The following is a 23425-nucleotide window of genomic DNA, read 5'->3' on the forward strand; positions in this document are numbered from 1 at the left end:
TCAAGGTTAATCCATGGTGTAGCATGCGTCTAAACTTCATTCCTTTTTATGGCTGAATAATATTCCATTGTTTGGATATACCATATTTTGTATATCCACTCATCTGTTGATGGACACTTGGGTTGTTTTCACCTTTTGGCTATTGTGAATAATACTGCTATGAATATTGGTGTACAATATTCTGCTCAAGTCCATGTTTTCAATTATTTTGGGTATATACCTAGGACTAGAATTGCTAGGTCACATGGTAATTCTTTTTAACTTTTCAAGAACTACCAAACTGTTTTCCACAGCAGCTGCACCATTTTTCATTCCAACCAGCAAGGTACAAGTTTTCCAATTTCTCCACATCCTTGCCAACGCTTGATATTTTTCTTTTCTTTTTTTTTTTAATTATAGCCGTCCTAGTAGGTGTGAAGTTGTATCTTATTGTGGTTTTTTTTTTTTTTTTTTTTTTTTTTTTTTTGCAGTACGCGGGCCTCTCACTGTTGTGGCCTCTCCCGTTGCTGAGCACAGGCTCCGGACGTGCAGGCTCAGCGGCCATGGCTCACGGGCCCAGCTGCTCCGCGGCATGTGGGATCCTCCCGGACCGGGGCACGAACCCGTGTCCCCTGCATCGGCAGGCAGACTCTTAACCACTGCGCCACCAGGGAAGCCCCTCATTGTGGTTTTGATTTGCATTCCCTAATGGCTAATGATGTTGAGTGTCTTTTCATGTGCTTATTCACCATTTGTCTGTATTCTTTGGAGAAATATCTATCCCAAATATCTATTCCAGTCTTTTGGCCATTTTTAAATTGGGTTGTCTTTTTTTTTGTCCACACCCTGCATCATGTGGGATCTTAGTTCCCCAACCAGGGATCAAACCTGTGCCCCCTGCAGTGGAAGCTCGGAGTCTTAAACACTGGACCACCAGGGAAGTCCCTAAATTGAGTTGTCTTTTTGTTGTTGAATTGTAGGAGTTTTTTATATATTTTGGATATTATAAATTCTACTCTTCTGAGTAAATGCAAGGTGCCCAGGATTGAGCAGAATGACATCAAGCACAACCACGTTGCCCAAACATCTGAGGCCTACTGTACACCCCAGCCTAGCAAGCCCCATGAGTCTGAGTCAAAAATAATCCTAGCTAGCTTGTGTTGAACTATCACTCCGCACTGGCACCTGTATTAGCTCATTCAATCCTTGGGGGTAGTTAGTTCTATTAACCCCATTTTGCTGATAAGGAAACTGAGGCCCAGCGAGGTAACTAGCTTGTCCAAAGTCACATATAGTTGGAAAGTGGCAGAACTGGGATCTGAACTCAGGCCTTTTGGCTTCTTTTCACAAGTCCCATCATGCTTTTGGCACTTCCTTACTTTCCGGCTCAATAAGATGTACCAGCCCCACATTGTAATTTCCCTGTCCCAGCTCTGACAATCAGTTGTTTCTCCAAGGCTTGGCTCATTTTAGTGGAGAATGGTATTTAGAAAGCAAGATATGGGTGGTCAGTGCTTATTGCTACAGCGGTGTCATTTCTTTCTTTCTTTCTTTTTTTTTTTTGCCATATCGCATGGCTTGTGGGATCTTAGCTCCCCAACCAGGGATGGAACCTGTGCCCCTGCAGTGGGACCAGGGAGTCCTAATCACTGGACTGCCAGGGAATTCCCCCCCACCTTTTTTTTTCTAACAGCGGTGTCATTTCTCATAGGCTCACTCAGTAGACAGAACTAGGAAGTGTATCTACATATAGTGTTTATAATTGCAAAATTTCACTTAAAAATCTGGACTTTTAGCTCCTCTTCAGAAACCTGAATATCTGATCATGATCAGCTGGGAAATTGGCAACAATCAGCTGGAGGATGGTAGGGGTTCAATAATTTTCGTTTTCTCACTGAAGTATTTATTGAATGCCTACTGTGAGCCAGGTACTATGTTGTATTACATTACTACTAATTTCTGGTACTATATAGTATGAGATGATAGTACTCTAGTACTAGTTATGCCTACCTTATATGCTTATAGGCAGTTGAGTTTCAATTTCCAGTCCTTACTTTTTATTGCTTTCTTCCCTCCAGCTGGAAGGAAAGCTGGACATGCTTACATGTCCAAGTCACTCAAAGCCCAGTGCAAATGCCACCTCCTCCTTGAGGCTGTCCCCAATTTGCCATCTCAGATGTCACTTCTCCATTCTCTAAGGTCTCTATCCCTCTCATAACATTCGCCACCTTCTATCCTGAATCACTGGTTTTTAGTTCATCCTACTCCTAATTTATTAATATTCTCTCATTTTAAAAATAGTTATTTATTTTATTTATTTGGCTGTGCCAGGTCTTAGTTGTGGCAGGTGGGCTCCTTAGTTGTGGCATGAAAACTCTTAGTTGTGGCATGCATGTGGGATCTAGTTCCCTGACCAGGGATTGAACCCAGGCCCCCTGCATTGGGAGTGTGGAGTCTTAACCACTGTGCCAGCAGGGAAGTCCCTTAATATTCTCTTTCTGATAAGGAGGCTGTATGCTCCTTGAGGGCAAGGGCTGTATCTGTCTTGCTTGTGTCTGTCTCTGCCCCTTAAATCGAACATCAATCCTGGCACATTGTAGGCATTCAATGAAAATTTCAGTTGGAAACAAATGCTCTCTAATGGGTGTACTACTAGTAGTAGTGTAGTATGGCAGGTAGTAGTAATATAATTGTGAGCAAAACAGGTATACTAGTTTTGTCTTCACAGAGCTAACTGACTTCTAGGGGACAAAGATATTAATAAAAATCATATAATATGTATTTGTAGAATGATATAAAAAACATGATCTGTATTTGCATTACTGTCCACAGTTGGCTTCATACATATGCATACGTACATACGCACCCTTAGAAAATATATCGTATCAGTTGATGTTTTGTTTTCCATTTCAGGGTATGTCTCTCTTTTTTCCTTCCAAAATATGTCTTGCAGAGTTATGTAGGTTTACATTATCCTTTTTAAGTGATACATAGTAGTCATTAGTATGGCTACACCATTCCCTTGATGGACATTCAGAATGTTTCTGGGTTTTGTTTTTGCATTACAAACAATGATGCAACAGGTCTCCTTGTGCACTTACGCTTTTTCTCTGGTAGATTACAAGAAATCAAATTGATGGGTCATAGGCTTGCTTTTATTTATATATTTATTTATTTTTTTTGCGGTACACGGGCCTCTCACTGTTGTGGCCTCTCCTGTTGCGGGGCACAGGCTCCGGACGCGCAGGCTCAGTGGCCAGGGCTCACGGGCGCAGCCGCTCCGCGGCATGTGGGATCTTCCCGGACCGGGGCACGAGCCCGTGTCCCCTGTATCGGCAGGCGGACTCTCAACCACTGCACCACCAGGGAAGCCCCATTGCTTTTTTTTTCATTTTTTGCTCTACACGTCTGTGTCATTAGAATTCATGCATTACTTTTGTGATTAAAAAAAAAAAACACTAAAAAATAGAAAGAAGTAGGTAGATGGTTCATGTTGTTGGCTTTTAGAAAGTAGAGGTGCCTAATCATTGTTACATGACTGTTACATAATCTGCTAATCATTATGTAATAAAATCTGAAAAGGATGCTCCCGTGATTCCATGTCACCAAGCAGAGAACTCTCAGACCTCCAGCCCTGTCTAAAAGATGAGAAACATGGCTCCCTTCAGAGACTTTGGTATTTTTCTGATACGAAATGTCACCGAGAATCAATGGCCAGGGTTTCCTACCGGTAAAGCCTTCTTAAAAATCTGTTTTCTTTTTTGCTGTCACAGAACCACAGAGATGGAAGGGACTTATTAGCAGCCTCATGCAGTCTTATAACAGTTTCCAAAGGACAGTTTTGAGTTGTTGCAAAGGCAGAGGGTTTGGGTAGGACAGTTTTTCTCAGCTGGAATTCCTGTAAACACCATCACCTTACAGGTGATTGAGAGAGAAGCTTAAACATGAGCTGATAACAGCTGAAGTATACGAAGACCTTAAGTGATGCTCAGACAGCAACAGCTAAATACAGTAATTGCTGCTGTTTGAATAGCTGGTTGCTGGTTCTCCAAATGCTCTCCCCTGTATTATGTCATTGACTCCTGAGACAAGACCCACTGACTTTAGCTGGGGACCCCAAGGCTGAGAGAGAATCCTGCAATCAAGCAACATCTGTTGGGCACCTTCTGATCATGTGCAGAGCTCACAGGAAACACAGATAAATAAGAAGCTCCAGGTCTTGTGGGGGGTGTCAGGTTTAAGTGTATATATATATATATATATATATATATATATATATATATATATATGTATATATACTTATTTATAGTAAGAGCTGAGATAAAATATTGAAAGACAGTGTTATGGGGTGGGAAACCAGAGGAAGGTGGGTCTTTGCCTGGAGAAATCAGAGAAAGCTTCAGAAAGGATGTGAGGACTGAGCTGGGGCTGGAAGCCAAGAAAACAAGGAAGGGAAGAGGCGAAAGGAAGAACATTCAAACCCAGGAAACAGCATATAGAGGCATAGAGGCCAGAGGGGAGGAAGAGTATGGTAGGTACAGACAGCCAAGACCATGTTGGAGAAAGAGAACTTGACACGGAGTGGGCTCTGAGTCTGGGGTAAGTTAGAGAGATAGAATGAGTGGTTCAATGGTAAATATGTTCAACACAGTCTTGAGTAAGTGCTAGGCACTTTGCAAGCACTAGGGATTCAGTGAGTGGTGAACCACAAAAGCAGAGTTCACGGTCAATGTGGTGGGTGGGAGGCAAATCTATGAAGTGAAGTGACAAGCCACCAGAATCTATGCCAGTGTAGTTTACACTGCAGGTGTCTGGTGAGGTCACAAAGCAAGGAGGCAATATTTGGTTTGGTCTTCCCCAACCCTGGTTTCCATTCAAGGAAGTTGAGGGCTGAGAGAAGTCATTTCCTTTAACTTAACCAGATTTTATTACTTTATTACTTTATTTATTTATTTCTGGCCCCACGGCAGGGCTTGCGGGATCTTAGTTCCCCCACCAGGGATTGAACCCTTGCCGACGGCAGTGAAAGCGCCAAGTCCTAACCACTAGGCCGCCAGGGAATTCCCAACTTAACCAGATTTTAAAAACAAAGTGTATTTAGATTATTACTATATGCCAACTACTGTAATAAGCTGTTTCCATACTCACTTCATTCTCACATGAATCTCAGGAGGTGGTATATTATTCTTGCATCTTACAGGTGAAAAAGCTGAGGCTCAGAGAAGTTAAGTAACTAGCCTAAGGTCATGCAGCTGGTAAAATGCAAAGGCAAAGCTGGAACCCTCACTAAACACAGCCTGTAACATCAACAGTCCTCTCAAGTCTGGATTCAGGCTCACGTGATACTGGGCACCTCACTTGCTCTTTTTAAGCCTCTGGTATTTCCACCTGTAAAATGGGGGTGAGGGATTCAATTGTCAGCTTCTGGTCAGGCGCGGTCGGGAGCTCAGCTCGCAGATCATCTCGACAAGGGGAGGAGGAGGCCGCGGATCGCTCAGTCTGAGATCGCAGCTCCGAGCTACCATCTCCAGACTACAGACCGGTTCCCATGACAACCCGGCCAGCCGCCATCCTGTGACCGAGGGCGTGCGTCACTTCCGGCACGTTTATTTCCGGGTCCCAGCCCCAGCAGAGGCAGTGGGCTTTTAGACCTCAAAGCGGGACTCCGCGGCCTGTCTGCTCACTCTTCTGCCTCCCGCTTCTTCCTCCACCGCCAGCGAGCAACGGCCTCACCCCAGCCCAGGGCGTAGCCGCGGCCGGGCCTCCCTTTGGACCCGCCTCCGAGAGACGTCACTTCCTGGTTGAGTGTTTCCGGGTCGCCGTGGCCCCGGGCTACTGGTCTCTGTCCCCTCCAGCCGGCCGGAGCTGCGAGAGCCCAGCCGGGCCTGGCTCCGGCGGCGGCCGCGGCTCCTTCCTGCTCCCTTCGGCCGGGGCGTCCTCGACGGCAGTGCCGGGGTGAGTGCGGGGCGGCCGTGGGCGGAAAAGGCCTCTGGGGCTTTCCCCGGCGGAGGGGGCCCCCCGGTTAGGCGGGGCTCTGCCGGCCCGGGAGCGGGGTCCCTTCGCGGCCTGCGGGGGCGACGGGCGGGCCCGTCTTTTCGGCGCTCCGGGGGCCCATTTAATTCTCAGGATCCCCACTCCCCCAGGGTGGCTAAGGGCAGCTCAGGAGGAACACCCCCTCTACAGCGACTAACAAGGCAGGAGGACACCCCGATTCCACCATGAGGCAGTTACCGCGCAGTGGTCCCCAGCTCACGCTCTGGCGACATTCTGGGGTTTGTACTCACTGTGTGACCTTGGGCAAGTCACTTCGTCTCTGAGCCTTAGTTGCCTGATCAGTTAAATGGGGAGTGAACCTGCCTACTAGGGCCGTGGTGGGGATGAAGTGAGATGCATGCGAAGCACAGTCTCTGGCATACAGCAGGCGTCCAATAAATGATAGCTGCTGTTAATTAATTCACAGACCCGTGGGGAGAGCCCGAGTTTGGGACTAGGGTGTTTTTCACAACTGATGTCGCACTCAGAGGTTGTTGGAATTATCAGGCTGGGAATAGCAGTCGCCAGCTTCTGTTCCCTGCAGGGAGGGGAACCTCCTTGCTTCAGAGCCCCTCTGCGAGTCGCAGCTGCCACTGGGGAAGCCCAATTTCAGCATCGCTGAGATTATTTTCAAAGGTTTGGAAATCCTCTCTCTGAATCTCTCTGGAACTGGGTTGGGGTGTGGGGACCCTCTGGCGCTTCACAGCCAGTGGAAGGTTGCCTAGGATGTGTCTCACGGGCCTTGGGCTGGGGATGAATGCAGAGGATTGGGGTGCGGAGGTGGAGGGGGTTGTTCTGCGCTCCCCTTGCTGCTGTTTGGAGGCCAGGGAAACTCTGAGCCTCTTGAAGCTAGACCAGGGATACATAAACCTGTGGACTGGGGCGATGCCGGGCCCAAAATAGCTTCTGTCTGTGCAGGGAGGGGGCGCCTTCAAATGCTGCTTGGAGAATGTTTCTGCTTGAATGGGCCAGCTGAGGTAAAGCCAAGCTCATGCTTTGCTATCCAGAATCATTTCAATTCCGTTTAGTGAGGTTTTAAACAGATATAGCTTTCCTTTGAGATGTTTAAAAAATAATAATTAAAATCCACCACCTCCCTGACTGCAACATCTCTCTCTTCATTGCTTTGCTTTTCAAAGGGGACCCGGATTATGGGTGCAGGAAGTGCTGACCAGGCCTGTTGGCTCTGGGCACCCGTCTGATTCTGTTAGGGACGTTCACGGTGCCATTTTTTTTTTTTTTTCTTTCCGTCACACTGGCACGTCTTGGCGTTCCAATCCTTGGGTTGCTTGGAGAAATTAATGGCTTCTGTCACCAGGCTGTCTTGGTCTCCTGTAACCACGCTGTTTTTGCAGAGAGCGTGTTTTTTGTTGTTTTTGCAGAGTGCTAGGAATAAATTGCTGACTCTATGCTCAGAAGAGACACCAGCTACAATGCAGCCTGTATTCTCAGGAATGAATTCAGGAGGGATGATGTCAGCTGCTCTACCACTGGCCTGGCTCTGGTCGCCTCTCCTCTTGGCCCTTGAGCTTACGTCATAAATAGATTTGTGGCTCTTCCAACCCCATTCTGTGTGAGAAGATGTGAATTTTGCTACTACAGGAATTTTTAGAGCTCAACTCTGCTGGCCCTGCCATAGGGCGTTCTGACTTAGTTGAGCCCTTTCAAGAAGAGCTGTCCAGCAGCAGGACAGCTTTGCCTGAAAGCAGCACAGCTCAGAGCTTGAGTCAGGGTTTTGGCCTCAGACCTAGGTTCAGATCTCAGAGCCACTTCTTCCTAGCCTTGTGACTTAGGGCAAGCGACTTGGCCCCTCTGAGCCTCAGTTTTTTCTTTTTTAACCCTGGGGTTGTCGTGTGGATTTCATTGATTTTCACGGAGCACTTAGCAAAGGGCCCTTATGTACTAATCCCTTGGTGAATGGTACTAATGGTAACAATAAATGAGTGAGATAAATGAGAAAAAGCACAGGCTGCAGGGCCGGTCAACCCAAGTTCAGATTCCAGCTCTGACCCATTCAAGCTGTGTTGGGCAGGTTGTTTAATGGCTGAGCCTTGGTCTGTTTCCTCGTAGAATTGTGAGGATTAAACTGGGTGATGCAGTTAAAGTGGAAAGCCCAATGTTTAGCACATAGTAGGACTTCAATAATTGTTAGTTTCCTTCTCTCCTTGCCTTAATTATCTTTTAGCATTCATTTTCTTTCACCTGTTTCCTCACCTACCTAGGTTGGTTCAAGATTTTTCTTAGATGAGTTTCCTATCCTTGACTTTGGGACTTTGAATACCAACTGGGCTATTTGGATCCCTTTTCCTTGTTTATCTGCCAGCCTTAAACAAGGGTGTGGACTGTGGTGTGATTACAGAGCAGCAGACGCTGAGCTTGAGGGCGGCTGACTTTGTTTTAAAAAAAAAAATCAAAAAAAAAAAAAATCAGTCTCTATTGGCTGAAGGCTGACTTCCTTGGAGAAAAATCACAGCAGTGTTTAGGAGATTTGATGTCCCTCTGTTTAAATTGTTCTCAGGTGTACTAAAAAAAAGTCCCTGGGGCCAGAGGCTGGATGAAAGCTTCTTTTGGATAAATAAAAAATGGTATATGTATATGGGTTTTTTTTTTAGCAAGGACAGTGATGTCTTCTCTCAGGTTGTAATACAATTTTACTTTTTAAGAGAACATACATACTTTGATACTGGGCAGTAAGCCCTTTCAAGTAGAATTCAGGGCAGAGCTTTATCTTCTCAGCTTCTGTTCCCTACTGTCCCCTACCACCCCACATTCCCCCCACTGCACCCAGCCTAGGGCCCGGCATAGGGTAGGTGCTGCATACTTGTTGAGCTCAGGAATCATGGGGTGGTGGGAGGTACACAGGTTTCATGTCATAAGGCCAGTGGAATCTGGGATCCACCTTTTCCTAACACTGAGCTATAGACAGCACGTCATGTCATGGAGCCTCGGTTTCTTCTCGCTCTTGCTGGTCTCCCAGAATTCTGGGGAGAGCTAAATGAGAAAGTAAAGCATCATTTCGCCTGTTTTATCAAACACCTACTGTGTGCCAGGAGCTGTGTGAGGCATCATGGTGAGCAAAACAGACACTGTCCTTGCCTTTGTGGAGCTTACTGGGTATTGGTGGGAGACAAAGAGAGGAAGCTAGTAAATGAATAAAGTTGGTAATTTCAAATGGTGATTACCCCAGGGTAACGCAATAACGAGGGACAGGGCATGTGGGATTTACTGAGCTGCGGTTGTCAGGGAGAGCCTCGGAGGGATGACATTTGAGCTGAGACCTGAATGATGAGAGTGAGCCAGCGACGGGAGGAATCAAAGGAAGAACATGCAGAAGGAACAACATGTGCAGAGGCCTGAGGTAGGGACTTCCCTGGTGGTGCAGTGGTTGAGAATCCACCTGCCAATGCAGGGGACATGGGTTCGAGCCCTGGTCTGGGAAGACCCCGCATGCCGCGGAGCAACTAAGCCCGTGCGCCACAACTACTGAGCCTGCGCTCTAGGGCCCTCGAGCCGCAACTACTGAAGCCTGCGTGCCTAGAGCCCGAGCTCTGCAACAAGAGAAGCCACCGCGATGAGAAACCCGCGCAATGCAACGAAGAGTAGCCCCCGCTCGCTGCAACTAGAGGAAGCTCGCGCGCAGCAACGAAGACCCAACAACGAAGACCCAATGCAGCCAAAAATAAATAAATGAATTAAAAACAAAACAAAACAAAAAGGTTACCTGGCCTTTTAAAAAAAAAAAAGGTCTTGAGGTAGAAATGGGCTTGATGTGTTTGAGGAGCAGACAGAAGGGTCCTTGTGGGTGGACCTTAAGAGGGAAGGGAAAGACTGCTCTGAGGACCACAGAGACGTTGGTCAGGAGGTAGAATTTGATCCCAAATGGATTTGTTTGCCTTGTGTGCTCCTCAGGCCTATTTGTTCTATTTGTTCCTGAAGCCTTGGGCTTCCTTGGCAGGGCAGTGGGTGGGAGAAGGTGACCTCTCTGTGTCCCTAATTCTCCTGCATGTCTTACCCCTCACCCAACAGTTAAGACCCCTGGGTGTCTCCCCAAAACTGTGGAGAAGCCAGAGGAGTGGCTCATTGAGACATGGGTGATTTTATTGACTTCCTGAGAGTTGCCAGGCTCGTAGGCCCTTAGAACTTCTGAGCTGAACTCAGATCTGCTAAAGGACTCCACAGGTCCGTCCCATCCCACCGCGGCTTCTTTTTGGTCCCTCAACATTTCCCACAGCCAGCAGGACCCCACCCTTCACTCAGGCAGCAGGTGTTTATGAAGCATGTAACCTGCTCTGGCACTGTGACCCCTACTGAGTCATTTGGTCGCAATCCCTGCACCCATGAGCTTGTGGTCAGGGAAGGTAGGACGGGCGAGTGTGAAAATGCATGTCCACCCCCCAGTCGGAGATATTTGCATCACTCTGATCTTATAAGCATCCTTGAGGATGCTTGGAGGGTCTAGCACCTTCAGACACCAGAAATGTCTGCTTGTGTGTATCAAGGGCTTACTTTGAGCTGGCATTCTGAAGAGCTTTCTATACTGATTGCATATAATCCTTCCACCAACTCTGGACTATAAGTGCTATTATTAACCCCCTTTTTCAGATGAGAAAACTGAGGCCCAGGTTGAGTAGTTTGCCCAAGTAACCTAGAAAAGCAGATCCAGGGTTCACACCCAGGCAGTCCAGCTTTGCAATCTGTTTGTAACCCCGATGCTGTGTTGCCTCCCCTGGCCTGGCAGGTCCCTCCATGAATCCAGATTTGCTCCCAGCATCGTAACACCAAGAATTCTGATGGATCTGTACATGTTCTACTAACAAGTGGCCAAGGAGACAGCAAGAGTGTATAAATCCTGTGTGTCCCAGCTCTGAATGTCCTTTCCTCTCCCAACAGCAGACTGTAAAAGTCGGATATGGAATTCCCTGGCGGTCCATGGTTAGGATTCCACGCTTGCACTGCAGGGGGCATGGGTTCGATCCCTGGTCTGGGAATTAAGATCCCACATGTGGCATGGCCCAAAAAAACAAACAAAAAAATCAAAGATGGATAAAGGCACTCTCCAGGGCTCAGCAGCCAAAGTGGTCTTTTTTTTTTTTTTTTTTTTTTTCTCTCGCAGTACGCGGGCCTCTCACTGCTGTGGCCTCTCCCGTTGCGGAGCACAGGCTCCGGACGCGCAGGCTCAGTGGCCACGCTCACGGGCCCAGCCGCTCCACGGCATGTGGGATCTTCCCGGACCGGGGCACGAACCCGTGTCCCCTGCATCGGCAGGCAGACTCTCAACCACTGCACCACCAGGGAAGCCCCAAAGTGGTCTTTTTAAAAAAAATTGCAGATACGATCATGTCCCTCTTTCCCTTGCTTTGAACTGTTCAGGGGCTTCACTTGGCTCTTTGAATAAAATGTACAACTCTTTGAGACCTTGGGGGTCAGGATCCTGCTTCTGCCGGCAGCTTCATCTCCTGTGACTCCCCTCCTCTCCCTGCTTCAGCCACACTAGCCTTCTTTGTGTTCACATGCCAGGCTCCTTCCCGCCTCAGGAAAGCGGGGTGTGGTGGTTAAGGGGACGGACTTGGGAGCCAGCCTGCCTGGGCTCTGATCTCAGCTCTGCTTCTTAATAGTCCTGTAACTTTGGGCAAGTTTCTTGATGTCTTCATGTCTCAGTTTTCACATTTGTAAAATGGGGATAACAACAGTGCCTATCTCCTCGAGTTGTTTAAGAAGATGGAATGAGTTAGTCCATGTAGGCACCTGGCAGGTAGTAAGTGCTGATAGTGTTAGCTCAGGGCCTTCCTCCCTGCCGACGCCTCATCCTTTGGGTCTAACCGTCACTTTCTCAGGGGCTTTTTAACCATCCCCCATCCCCATGAAACCAGGTTAGGTGCCCCAATCATATTTTTCATTTGTGAGCTCAGCAAAGTCAAGGACCTTATCTGTCTTGTTTCCACTACAACATGGTGTACCTATTCACTAAATGTGTTGAGGGCCAGGGGCTGGTGGTGCCCAGTGTAGCTCAGGACAGCTGTTTTTTGTTTGGCCTCAGCTGCTACAAGCTGGGACGTGGACCATTTCAAGGAATGATGTGCTGCTTATTCTTCCTCTTGCAGAGCACTCTGCTGGTCCAGGCAGGCGACATGTCAATGCTTTTAGCAATGTCCCTGCCTCTAACTCAGAAGCCATGGAGGAAATAAGGTAGCCCCCGTCCCTGGATCGGATCGGATGGGGAAGCCCAGTTCAATGGATGCAAAATATAAGGATGACTTATTTCGGAAGTACGTGCAGTTCCATGAAGGCAAAGTGGACACCACCCCCAGCAAGCAGCGGCCTGGCAGTGATGAGTCCCTGCGGGTGGCAGCCTCGACCCTGCTCAGCCTGCACAAGGTGGATCCCTTTTATCGATTCCGGCTGATCCAGTTCTATGAGGTGGTGGAGAGCTCTCTGCGCTCACTGAGCTCCTCCAGTCTGCGGGCTCTGCACTGTGCCTTCAGTGTGCTCGAAACGGTGGGTGTCAACCTTTTCCTCTACCCGTGGAAGAAGGAATTCAGAAGCATCAAGGTAAGGTCTAGGGACGGGCTCTCCACACTGGTCTCCCTTCTCCCTTCTTGCCCCTTCCAGTCCATCTTGAGAGGGTTTGTGCCCATCTAATCACATCCTTCCTCTGCTCGCGGGCCCCCCCAGGTTCTCCACTGCCTTTGAGATAACAACCAGAACTGCCCCTATGGCTCCCCACCTGGCCCCTCTGCCTGGTGTCATCTCTTAACTGGCTCCCCACCCCTGGCAGCTCACATCTGAAACTGAGGTTGGAAAGGTGGGCAGTACCCGGTTGTGCAGGGCCTTGGAGCCCAGGGCAGAGGGCTGGAATTTATTCTAAGGGGGCTGGGAAGCAGGCAGTGCCAGGATCAGGTTTACATTGGAAAAGAATCCTCCTGGTTGCTGTACGGGAGAGAGATTGTAGAGGGGCAAGAGTCAGCCGGGGAGACCGTTAGGAGGCTGCTGCAGGTGTCCGCGCAAGCGGAGGAAAGCAGAGAGCGGGGAGGAGGATGAACTCGAGACAGAATTCTGAATCATTCCAAAGGCAGTGATGGCTCAGGAGAGTTTCCACCAAGTCAGGCTAAGTCTAACGTATGCTTCAAACCTTTGTAGAAATGCCAGAAAGGAATATTTTCATTGCTCATGGGTGTTGTGCCTGCTCTTCCTCAAGGAGCAGAGCCGCTGCACCCCACGTAGAAAGCTAGTGGCTTTGTTCCCTACGCTGGAAAAAGGAGCGCTGCGTCATTTCCCTCAGACCCGTGCGCCGAGCTGTTGGGAAGCATTAGCCTCTGCCTTCAGCAGTGAGACACTGCCGTGGAGATCACTCCCCCTTCCTCTCCCTGTGTGTTCCGGTTCAGACTTGATGGGATACGCTCTGATGCAGGCTCCGTTCGTTGTGTGCCTCAGAGAGAAACACCCACCTCTCTTTTTCTACCCCGCTTCCTTCCCCTAGACCTACACGGGCCCCTTTGTTTATTACGTCAAGTCCACATTACTGGAAGAGGACATCCGAGCCATCCTGAATTACATGGGCTACGTGCCCGAGTTGGGGACTGCGTACAAGCTCAAAGAGCTGGTAGAGACCCTCCAAGTGAAGATGGTCTCCTTTGAACTCTTTCTGGCCAAGGTGGAGTGTGAACAGATGCTGGAAATCCACTCCCAAGTCAAGGACAAAGGCTACTCTGAGCTGGACGTGGTGAGCGAGCGCAAGAGCAGCGCGGAGGACGTGCGAGGCTGCTCAGATGCCCTGCGGCGGCGGGCCGAGGGCCGGGAGCACCTGACAACCTCCATGGCCCGCGTGGTGCTCCAGAAGTCGGCCAGCGAGCGGGCAGCCAAGGACTACTACAAGCCCCGTGTGACCAAGCCCTCAAGGTCGGTGGACACCTATGACAATTACTGGGAGAGCCGGAAGCCGCCCCTGAAGACCTCGTTGAGCCTGCGGAAGGAGCCTGTGGCAGCAGACTTGGGGGACGACCTCAAGGACGAGATCATCCGCCCGTCCCCCTCGCTCCTGACTATGTCCAGCTCCCCCCACGGCAGCCCGGATGACCTGCCGTCCCCCTCCCCCAACAATGGCCTTGGCTTGCTGCGTGGCACGTACTTCTCTGCTCAGGAGGATGTGGATCTGTACACAGACTCGGAACCCAGGGCCACGTACCGGAGGCAGGATGCCCTGCGGCCAGATGTCTGGCTGGTCAGAAACGACGCCCACCCCATCTACCACAAGCGCTCGCCCCCCGCCAAAGAGTCCGCCCTCTCCAAGTGCCAAAACTGCGGTCTGTCCTGCAGCTCCTCCCTCTGCCAGCGCTGCGACAGCCTGCTCGCCTGCTCCCCGGCCTCCAAGCCCGGCGGCTTCCCCAGCAAGGCCTCCGCCCACGACAGCCTGGCCCACGGGTCATCTCTGCGGGAGAAGTATGCAGGCCAGACGCAGGGCCTCGACCGGCCGCCGCACCTCCACTCGAAATCCAAGCCCTCCTCTGCAGCCGCCACCCGCTGTGGCTTCTGTGACCGCCCCGGGGCCGCCAACACCTGCACCCAATGTTCGAAAGCCTCCTGCGACGCCTGCCTCAGCACCTACCATTACGACCCCTGCTGCAAAAAGAGTGAGCTGCACAAGTTCATGCCCAACAACCAGCTGAACTACAAGTCCGCCCAGTTCTCCCATCTCGTGTACAGATAGACTCGACCTTGCACCTCCCTGCTACAAGGGCTACACCACTGACCTTTCTGGTTTCATGGGGAAGAAACGTTAACACGTTGATCCCAGAAGCAGAGGCCTGCACTTGACCACGTCGTTGTGGGGGGGGATCGTGTGGCCTGCTGCCCCACGTGGGAGTTTCCGTATCGACTCAGATATGTCAGCTGATGGCTGCTTCGCCACCTGGCAAGAGAGACGGGTGGCACTTGCATTCAGATTCATTTTTGCTATCACTCCCTGTTCCATTCTTTTGTTTTTGTCTCTCAAAGAGGATTTCTATCTCTGGGACTCTTGCCATGCCGACTGCTCCCATGGCAAAGCCAACTTGGACTGGGAAGGGCCTTCCAGGTCCCCTCCGAACGCCCACCTGGAGTGGTGAGCTAGAGGCCTGTTGGCTTGTGAAATGAGCCCTCCTGCCACACCGGGCCTCATCCACTGGCTCATCCCTCCACAACCCTTTCCCAAACACGAGGATCCCCGGCGGCAGCCCCCCACCCAACTTCGCTGCCTCTCCACGTATCGAGGGTGACCCCAGTCCAGGATTCGCTTAATGTCATCCTGTTGCCTCCACAGCTCAGTTCAGCCTTGGGGTTTGTGAAGTTGGCTCTAGCTCTCTGAAGGGTGGACCTTCCACACTGGGACTGACTTTTCCCCCCTTTCTGTTGTTTGCACATGCCTCTCTTACTCTACTGTAAATAGATATTTTTGAGATTTATTTTTAAATAAATATTCAACTTGCTGTGTGTTTCAAAGTGGTTAAAACATTAACGATGTAGCTATTTATAAAAATGCCCCGGGTTCTTTAGTCTTCCAAGGGAGGGGCTCGTGCCCTTCCATCTTGTATCCTCCACTCGCCACAGCCCGAGGGTAGAGTGGAGATTGTAGGGGCAGAGGAGGAACAGAGACGATGTCCCCTGAGTTGGTGGAGAGCCACTGTCTTCCCTACAATAAATTTCTAACACCTACCTCCAGTGTGCACTTAGGGGGTTAGTCTGGGCCGAGAGGTCTGTGCGCCTGCAGATTGTGACAACCTAGTGACCATTCAGGAACCTCACCCTGTGGATCTCCGGCCTGGTCTTTGCCGCTTGCTGAGTGTGAACCTTGCACTCCAAACTTCTTGAGTCTCAATTCAGAAGGAAAATCGTTTGGGATTCCCACCACCCCTCTATCTCAGTCCTCTTCTCTTCACCTGTTTCCAGGATTCCTCTGCAACATTTGTGACCTTTTTGCACTAAAAGTGGGCAGGAGCTGGCGTGCGCCCATCAGACAGATGTGTCCTGAGGTTCTTAGCCGAGCCTCAGCGCTCCTAAACCCGAAGGCCTCTTAAACTCCTAATGTGAATTGCTGACCCCGGATTTCCTTTTGGGGTGCAGAGCAGGAGTGGGGCAAGAATTTGAAAATAAAACTGCTTCCTTGTGAACTAACAGTATATTTTAGCCATAAGTGTTTGTGATGTACAGAACGTTGTAGGAATTTACATGCAGTGCGTTTTCTGATAGAAGGAGGTATTCAGCTCTTGAGCAGATTTAAATCTGGCTGAATCCTGAGGCCACTGTGAATTTGCTGATGTTCTTCCAACTTAGTTGCGTGACTTTAAGGTTTTCAAAATCTTCTATGGCTCTTTTTCTATATATCTAGTAGATCACGTGTAGATATTCAATGTGTATATAAAGCTGAATTTCAACCAACTTTATTACTAAGACCCACCCATTCTGGGGCATTCATCTCTGGTGTTCTTCCTTTTCACGTTTCAGAAGTGTCCGTGCCTGTCCCAGTCCTGAGTTTTCTAGTTTTCCATTTCCAGACTGCTCTAGCACTACACTAACTCTTTTAACCAACCGTGATGCCACGTAACTTACACAGCAGACGAAAGTAGGAATAACTAACTTGTCCTGGAAGAGAAAGGCCAGTGTGTGTATCATCACGGAAATACTGTGTTCGTGGACTGGAATAGGAAATGCTGTGACCATGCTCCTCCTCGTTGTGTATCTTATTGTATGAGGTTGCTGTGACTGAGATAAATACACGCTAACTTAAAAAAGCAGATGTTTTGCATTTGATTTCTACCAAGAGTTGAAATGTTGAGAGATGATTTAAAAAAATAAATAAAGTGTCTTCCATTGTTAAATGAAGTGTTTGGGGTTTTATGTCCCTCCTCCCTGCTGCTTTGAAGTTTGGGTTGCTTGGGGTTTTTTGTTTTTAAATTTAACTTCAAGAAAATTTATTTATTTATTTATTTATTTATGGCTGTGTTGGGTCTTCGTTGCTGTGCGTGGGCTTTCTTTAGTTGCGGTGAGTGAGGGCTACTCTTTGTCGCAGTGCGCAGGCTTCTTGTTGCGGTGGCTTTTTTTGTTGCAGAGCGTGGGCTCTAGAGTGCAGGCTCAGTAGTTGTGGCACACGGGCCTAGCTGCTCTGTGGCATGTGGGATCTTCCTGGACCAAGGCTTGAACCCGTGTCCCCTGCATTCTTAACCAGGCAGGTGGATTCTTAACCACTGCGCCACCAGGGAAGTCTGGTTGCTTGGGTTTTTCGGTGTTTTTTTGTTTGTTTTTGTTTTTTTTGCTCAAGCCATGTTTTAGTTCTTTAGTGACAGGACTCACATTTTTTCCTCCATTAAACTGACAAATAATAACAGCCAGCATTTGAATACTTATACTGTGAGCCAGGCATTTTATACGCTGAGACTTTACGTTCGTGATCTCATATAATTGTCTCAATCCTCCTAGAAGATAACATAAATCCTGTTATGATCCCCATCTTACCAACGGGGAAACCAAGGTGTTCAGAGTTCAGCCGTGTTTCCTAGAAGTGAGACTGCAGACTCCAGGAGAAGTGATTGTTGGTGGTGACCTGACAGGAATTAAATAACATTGAAGGGCGTTGTGAAAAAAATTAATCCCGTTTAAAATTTTTTTGATCCGTTTAAATGCCCTAAGGAGGATTCTGGTCAGTGTAATGCGAGTTTGTCTTTAACAAGAGAAAGCAGGAGTCAGGCTGAGAACCTCTGGCAGAATCTTAGGTTTTCAGTTACCTTCTATTTAGGGCAGGCCATAATGGGGGATTACTTTAAAAATCAATTTAAGGTGTTTTTAAAAATGAAGTTTCCTGAAACTAATATAACATTGTAAATCAACTCTACTTCAATAAAAATAAATAAAAAATAAATCATGGTTGACTTAAAAGCAGAATGTATTGCAAAAATTTTAAGAGTGGTATAAGCGCAGCTGTGGTTTGGGACATCCTGTCTTTATGCATTGATGGGGTGTCTGTGCCACCATGCTGACCACTCTGCAGGGTTGGACCCCACAAAGCCACTCAGCTGTTGGGGAAGAGACTGAACGGTTTTCTCCATCTCATTCACTGGCTGAGCAAATATCCAGGCCTTGGACCAGACCAAGGCCCAGGTACTGGGTTTGGTTTTAGTGACAGCATAGGAAATGGCACTGCCATCCTGGCTACCAGGAACAGCAGCTTCCTAGAGATGAACACCCAGCCTGGGAGAGCAAAGGAAGCCAGACACTCACTCCTGTATCTAAAGCGGAGCAGAGACTCTGAGCAGGTTGCTTAATTCGTATATGTAAATGACAAGCATAAACATCCTCAGGCCCACCAGTTGTACAAGATTAACATTAGCCTTGCTGCCAGCTCTGTACCCCACACGACGTTGCCAATTGGACCCCAATCTCTGCTCACCCTTTCTCCCTTGGTAATAGAAGCCTTGAATTTTAGACATCTAGCCATCCAGAATAAAGACTGCCTTTCCCAGCCTCTCCTGCAGCTGGGCATGGTCATACGGTTATGTCTGGTCCCTAGGATGGAAAGATACTGTGTGTGGCTTCTGAGACATGTCCTTCAAAGAAAGAAGCTTGTTTTTCCCACCCTGGCTGCGCTGGCTGGCATGGAGCAGCCATGTGAGACTCTGAGGCAGAGGCCAAGTGAAGGGGGCTGCAGTGAGTAGCTGGAAGAGGCTGGGTCCCTGATGCTTAGGAAGCCACCATCATACCTGGCCTGCCCCACCTGCCTTCAGAGTTTTGTATGTGAGAAGTAAACTTCTGTCTTGCTTAAACCACATTTTTTCCATTTGCTCATTTTGGAAAGCTTTTTATTTACAAAAGAAGTGAGACTACTCTAATGATGCCTCATGTACATCGAACGCAGGACTTCAGCAGCTCAATGGTTAACAACTTCCGGCCAATCTGACTTTTTTCTGTACCTGTCAATCCACTTTCCCCACTCCTAAGTTTCTTAGAAGCAAATTCCAGACATCTGTTTCACTTGTGAACATTTCAGTACCTGTATCTAAAAGACAAGGACTTTTAAAACAATACCATGATCACATCTAAATTTTTATAACAGTTTCTTAATTGTAACAAATACCCAATCACTGTTCGCAGGTCCAATTGTCTTAGAAGTGCATACCTTTAAAACTGTGTGTTTGCGTTGGGGCCCAAATAAGGTCTCATGTTATTGCAATGGATAGATCTTTAAATCACATTTATCCTAAAGGCTGTCCCTATAGAAGGACATTTTCCTCTTTCTCTTCTTTTCCCTTGAAATGTATTTGTTGAAGAAATCGGATTGTTTGTCCTTCAGTTTGCCAGAGTCTACATTTTGCTGATTGCATCCTCTGCTGTTGTTTATCACGTTCCTCTGTTCTCTCAACCTCCTGAAAATTGGCAGCTGGCTCTTCTTTTTTTTTTTACAGTTTCTTACTGTTTGTTTGAACATGTTGTACAAAAGTAGAAAAATAAACATTTCTTCTGCAGCTCCATAAATAAAGGATTAGAGGAAATAACTTAAGGCAGGGTTGGGGCTTAGTGCATAAGTAAGGTCTGGGTCCAGGTTTTCAGATATGCAGGTCTCCACTGGCAACAATTCTCAGATCCCTCATGAGGAGGCAGAAGAGGTTGAATGTGACAGAGGCCTCGAGACAGCCTTGGGACTCCTCCTTTGTGGCCTCCTGGAGCCGGCACAGCCAGTGGTGGAGGCGGTCCGGGGCTGGGATTCTGCTGTGGGCCGAGCCGGGATGCAAGCCTGAAGCTCGGAGTGGATGTGGCGCAGCGTGTGCAGCGGCTGGTCCAGGATGACCCCCGAGGACGAGTCTACCACAGCACCCAGGACCTTCAGCGTCAGGTCTAACTCTGCCTCCAAGGCCACAGGGCGCTCCCACATCTGCCGCTGCCTCAGGTCCCGGGTCCTGGGGAAGCGGTGAGAGCTGCAGCTCCAGTTCTTCAGCGAGAGCGACTCTTCTAAGGCATCCTTGGCTTTCTTGAAGCCCTCCAGCTCCCTTGGCAACAGAGATTGGAACCGGCCCATGTGGCAGCCCTTCCCGGTTGTGGTGGGCTTGGACATGGGGACAGGGCCTGCTCTGGCCAAGTCCAGCATCACAGTCACCAACACCAGGACCCAAGCTGCAGCCATGGCTAAATCCTAACTGCTTGTTTGGCCCCATGGCTCTGCTTTTAGCCAGGTTCACTGGGCAATCCCAGCTGATGTGTGTAAAGTGAAAAGGCAAATGGAAATAGGAATCTCCACTTTGATGGCAAAGGCACGAGTGTGGGGGTCCAGTCGCCGAACCAGGTGAGCCTGGACCTGTGCCAGGAAGGAAAGAGATACTGAAATTCAGTCACAGGAGAGAACTTTGCTTCTGAGAAGTCCCTGTGCCTGGAGAATCTCCAGGTTAGGACTCCCGGGGGCAGCCTTTAGCTCGCTGACTTTGGGGAGCCTCCGAATGAGGCCGAGGCAGGTGGAGGGATGGGAAAGTGGCTCGAGGACTCTCACAGTGGGGTAGGGACCTGGCGGGTGTGGGTGAGGCTGCCTGAGTGGCCGAGAAGGGGCATCCCTTGAATGTGCAGAAGTTTTAAAGTTTGCTGTGGTCCCCTTTTCTACTTTTGCTTTTGTTACCTATGCTTTTGGTGTTATATCCAAGAAATTGTTGCCAGATCCAACGTCATGAAACTTCTCTCTGTTTTCTTCTAGGAGCTTTGTAGTTTTAGGTCTTACATTTGAACCTTTGATCCGTTTTCAGTTTTGTGTATGGTGTAAGGTAAGGGTCTAACTTCGTTCTTTTGCATTTGGATATCCAGTTTTCCCAGTACCATTTGAGGAGACTGACCTTTCCCCATTGAGTGATCTTGGCTTCCCTGTTGAAGATCTTTTTTTTTTTTTTTTTTTTTTTTTTTTGTTGAAGATCTTTTGACTACATACGTGAGGGTTTATTTCTGGCCTCTCTATTCTGTTCCATTGGACCATAGGTCTATCTTTATGTCAGTACCACACTATTTTGATTACTGTAGCTTTGTATGTAATGTGTTTTTATTTTTATTTATTTATTTATGGCTGTGTTGGGTCTTCATTTCTGTGCGAGGGCTTTCTCTAGTTGCGGCGAGCGGGGGCCCCTCTTCATCGTGGTGCGCGGGCCTCTCACTGTCGCGGCCTCTCTTGTTGCGGAGCACAGGCTCCAGACGCGCAGGCTCAGCGGCCATGGCCCACAGGCCTAGGTGCTTTGCGGCATGTGGGATCTTCCCAGACCAGGGCTCGAACCCGTGGGTCCCCTGCATTGGCAGGCAGATTCTCAACCGCTGCGCCACCAGGGAAGCCCTGTATGTAATGTGTTTTGAAATCAGGAAGTGTGAGGCCTCCAACGTCGTTCTTCTTTTTCAAGATTGTTCTGGCTATTCGGGGTCCCTTGAGATCCCATATAAATTTTAGGATTTTTTTCCCATCTGTGCAAATATGCCATTGGGATTTTGATAGGGATTACATTGAGTCAGTAGATTGCTTTGGGTAGTGTGGACATTTTAATGATATTCAGTCTTCTAACTCATGAGTACAGGATGTCTTTCCATTAATTTGTCTCTTCTTTAATTTCTTTCAGCAGTGTTTTGTAGTTTTTGGTGTACAAGTCCTTCACCTCCTTGGTTAAGTTTACTCCTAAATATTTTATTCTTTTTGATGCTATTGTAAGTGGAATTGTTTTTGTAATTTTCTCTTCAGATTGTTCAGTATTCGTGTATAGAAATGCAACTGATTTTTGTGTGTTGATTTTGTATCCTGCAACTTGGCTGAATTCATTTCTTAGTTCTAACAGGTGTGTGTATGTGTGTAATCTTTAGGGTTTTCTACATAAGATCATGTCATCTGAGAACAGATATAATTTCACTTCTTTCCAGTTTGGATGCTATTGATTGATTGATTGATTGATTGATGCTTAATTGCTCTGGCTAAGACTACCAGTACTATGTTTAATAGAAGAGGCAAGAGTGGGCATCGTGGCCTCTTCTAAAGGAAAAACTCTGTCTTTCATCACTGAGTATGAAGTTAGCTGTGGTGTATGTTTTCATATGTGGCTTTTATTATGTTGAGATAGTTTCCTTCTATTCCTAGTTTGTTGAGTGTTTTTTATCATGAAAGTATGTTGAATTTTGTCAAACGCTTTTCATGCATTAATTGAGATGATCTTGTAGTCTTTGTTCTTCATCCCATTAATGTGCTATATCACATGGTAGTTGACTTTTGAGGCTTGCTCAGATGTGGGTATGATTTTTTTTGTTGTTGTAAGAATACTTCATAGATGTTATTTTCTTTCATCAGGAGGCACATGATGTCGAGTTCTCTCCCTTTCGGATATTAATAGCTGTTAAGGCTGTTACTCAGGACTTAGATCCATTATTTCATCAGAGCATGCAAAATGGAGATATTCCAATTCTAGTCTTGTTTGGCAACTGCAATACTTCTATAAAAAGAAACTTTTCTGTGGTGGTGTGACTCTATACCTGGGACAAAACTGCATGGAGCTAAACACACACACATACACACACACACACAGAGGACAGCAGGTAAAACTGCTGTAATCTGAACAAGGTCTATGCCAATGTCAGTTTCCTGGTTGTGATACTGCTTTATAGTTGTGCAAGATGTTACCCCTGGGAGAAACATGGGTACATGGGACCTTTCTGCACTATTTTTGCAACTTCCTATAAATCTATGAATTTAAAAAAAAGTTAGACAAAGAAACTTCCCTCATCTACTATTTGACTACCAGTGATATAGTTTAAGAAAAGCAGGATGGGGACTTCCCTGGTGGTCCAGTGGTTAAGACTCCGTGCTTCCACTGCAGGAGGCACAGGTCCGATCCCTGATCGGGGTACTAAGATCCCGCATGCTGCACGGCCAAAAAAAAGGTGGGGGGATAGATGCGTACTTCTTTGCCTTTATTTATTTATTTATGGCTGTGCTGGGTCTTCGCTGCGGCACGCACGGGCTTTCTCTAGTTGTGGTGAGCAGGGTCCACTCTTCGTTGCAGTGCGCGGGCTTCTCATTGTGGTGGCTTCTCTTGTTGTAGAGCATGGGCTCTAGGCACACGGGCTCAGTAGTTGTGGCTCGCAGGCTCTAGAGTGCAGGCTCAGCAGCTGCGGCGCACGGGCTTATTTGCTCTGCAGCATGTTGGATCTTCCCGGACCAGGGCTCGAACCCTTGTCCCCTGCGTTGGCAGGCGCATTCTTAACCACTGTGCCACCAGGGAAGCCCTCTTTGCCTTTATTTTTACTTAGAATAATGAATTGATGCCTTAGAATTCCCCAGCAGTGACTGATTTTTTAAAAGTATATTATTATGAACTCATTGATTTCCATATATTTTAAGTATTTCAATCAATTACATGATTACTGTTATTGAGGCTCAAATTCCTGT

General features: G+C 48.0%; 2 protein-coding genes across 5 annotated transcripts; one reads left to right on the forward strand and one right to left on the reverse strand.

Annotated features, from left to right (window-relative positions):
• Positions 1-5726: 5726 nt before the first annotated feature.
• Positions 5727-16862, forward strand: SPATA2 (spermatogenesis associated 2). Of its 4 annotated transcripts, XM_027087029.1 has the most exons (4): positions 5727-5934; positions 9256-9370; positions 12114-12561; positions 13490-16862. In XM_027087029.1, the coding sequence occupies exons 3-4, from the start codon at positions 12226-12228 to the stop codon at positions 14714-14716; spliced, it is 1563 nt and encodes a 520-aa protein (XP_026942830.1). In that variant the 5' UTR covers positions 5727-5934; positions 9256-9370; positions 12114-12225; the 3' UTR covers positions 14717-16862. The 4 variants fall into 4 exon arrangements, with proteins under 4 accessions (XP_026942830.1, XP_026942829.1, XP_026942832.1 ...); XM_027087028.1 differs by lacking the exon at positions 9256-9370; XM_027087031.1 differs by lacking the exons at positions 5727-5934; positions 9256-9370 and adding an exon at positions 5959-6251.
• A 361-nt stretch (positions 16863-17223) lies between these two features.
• On the reverse strand, positions 17224-20650 carry LOC113609610 (interferon lambda-1-like). Its single transcript, XM_027087032.1, is given in 2 exon segments — positions 17224-19726; positions 19729-20650. Coding segments are annotated over 2 exon segments (573 nt in total). The 5' UTR covers positions 20156-20650; the 3' UTR covers positions 17224-19580.
• Between the last annotated feature and the right edge of the window lie 2775 nt (positions 20651-23425).

This window comes from Aethalodelphis obliquidens, unplaced genomic scaffold, assembly GCF_003676395.1.
Source record: "Aethalodelphis obliquidens isolate GAN/ISIS:26980383/991018 unplaced genomic scaffold, ASM367639v1 scaffold57, whole genome shotgun sequence".
NCBI classification, from domain to species: domain Eukaryota; kingdom Metazoa; phylum Chordata; class Mammalia; order Artiodactyla; family Delphinidae; genus Aethalodelphis; species Aethalodelphis obliquidens.

Coding starts and splice junctions, on each gene's coding strand:
- SPATA2 (XM_027087029.1), top strand. CDS start 12,226: ATGGGGAAGCCCAGTTCAATGGATGCAAAATATAAGGATGACTTATTT. Junction 12,562..13,489: donor AGGAATTCAGAAGCATCAAG/GTAAGGTCTAGG, acceptor TCCTTCCCCTAG/ACCTACACGGGCCCCTTTGT.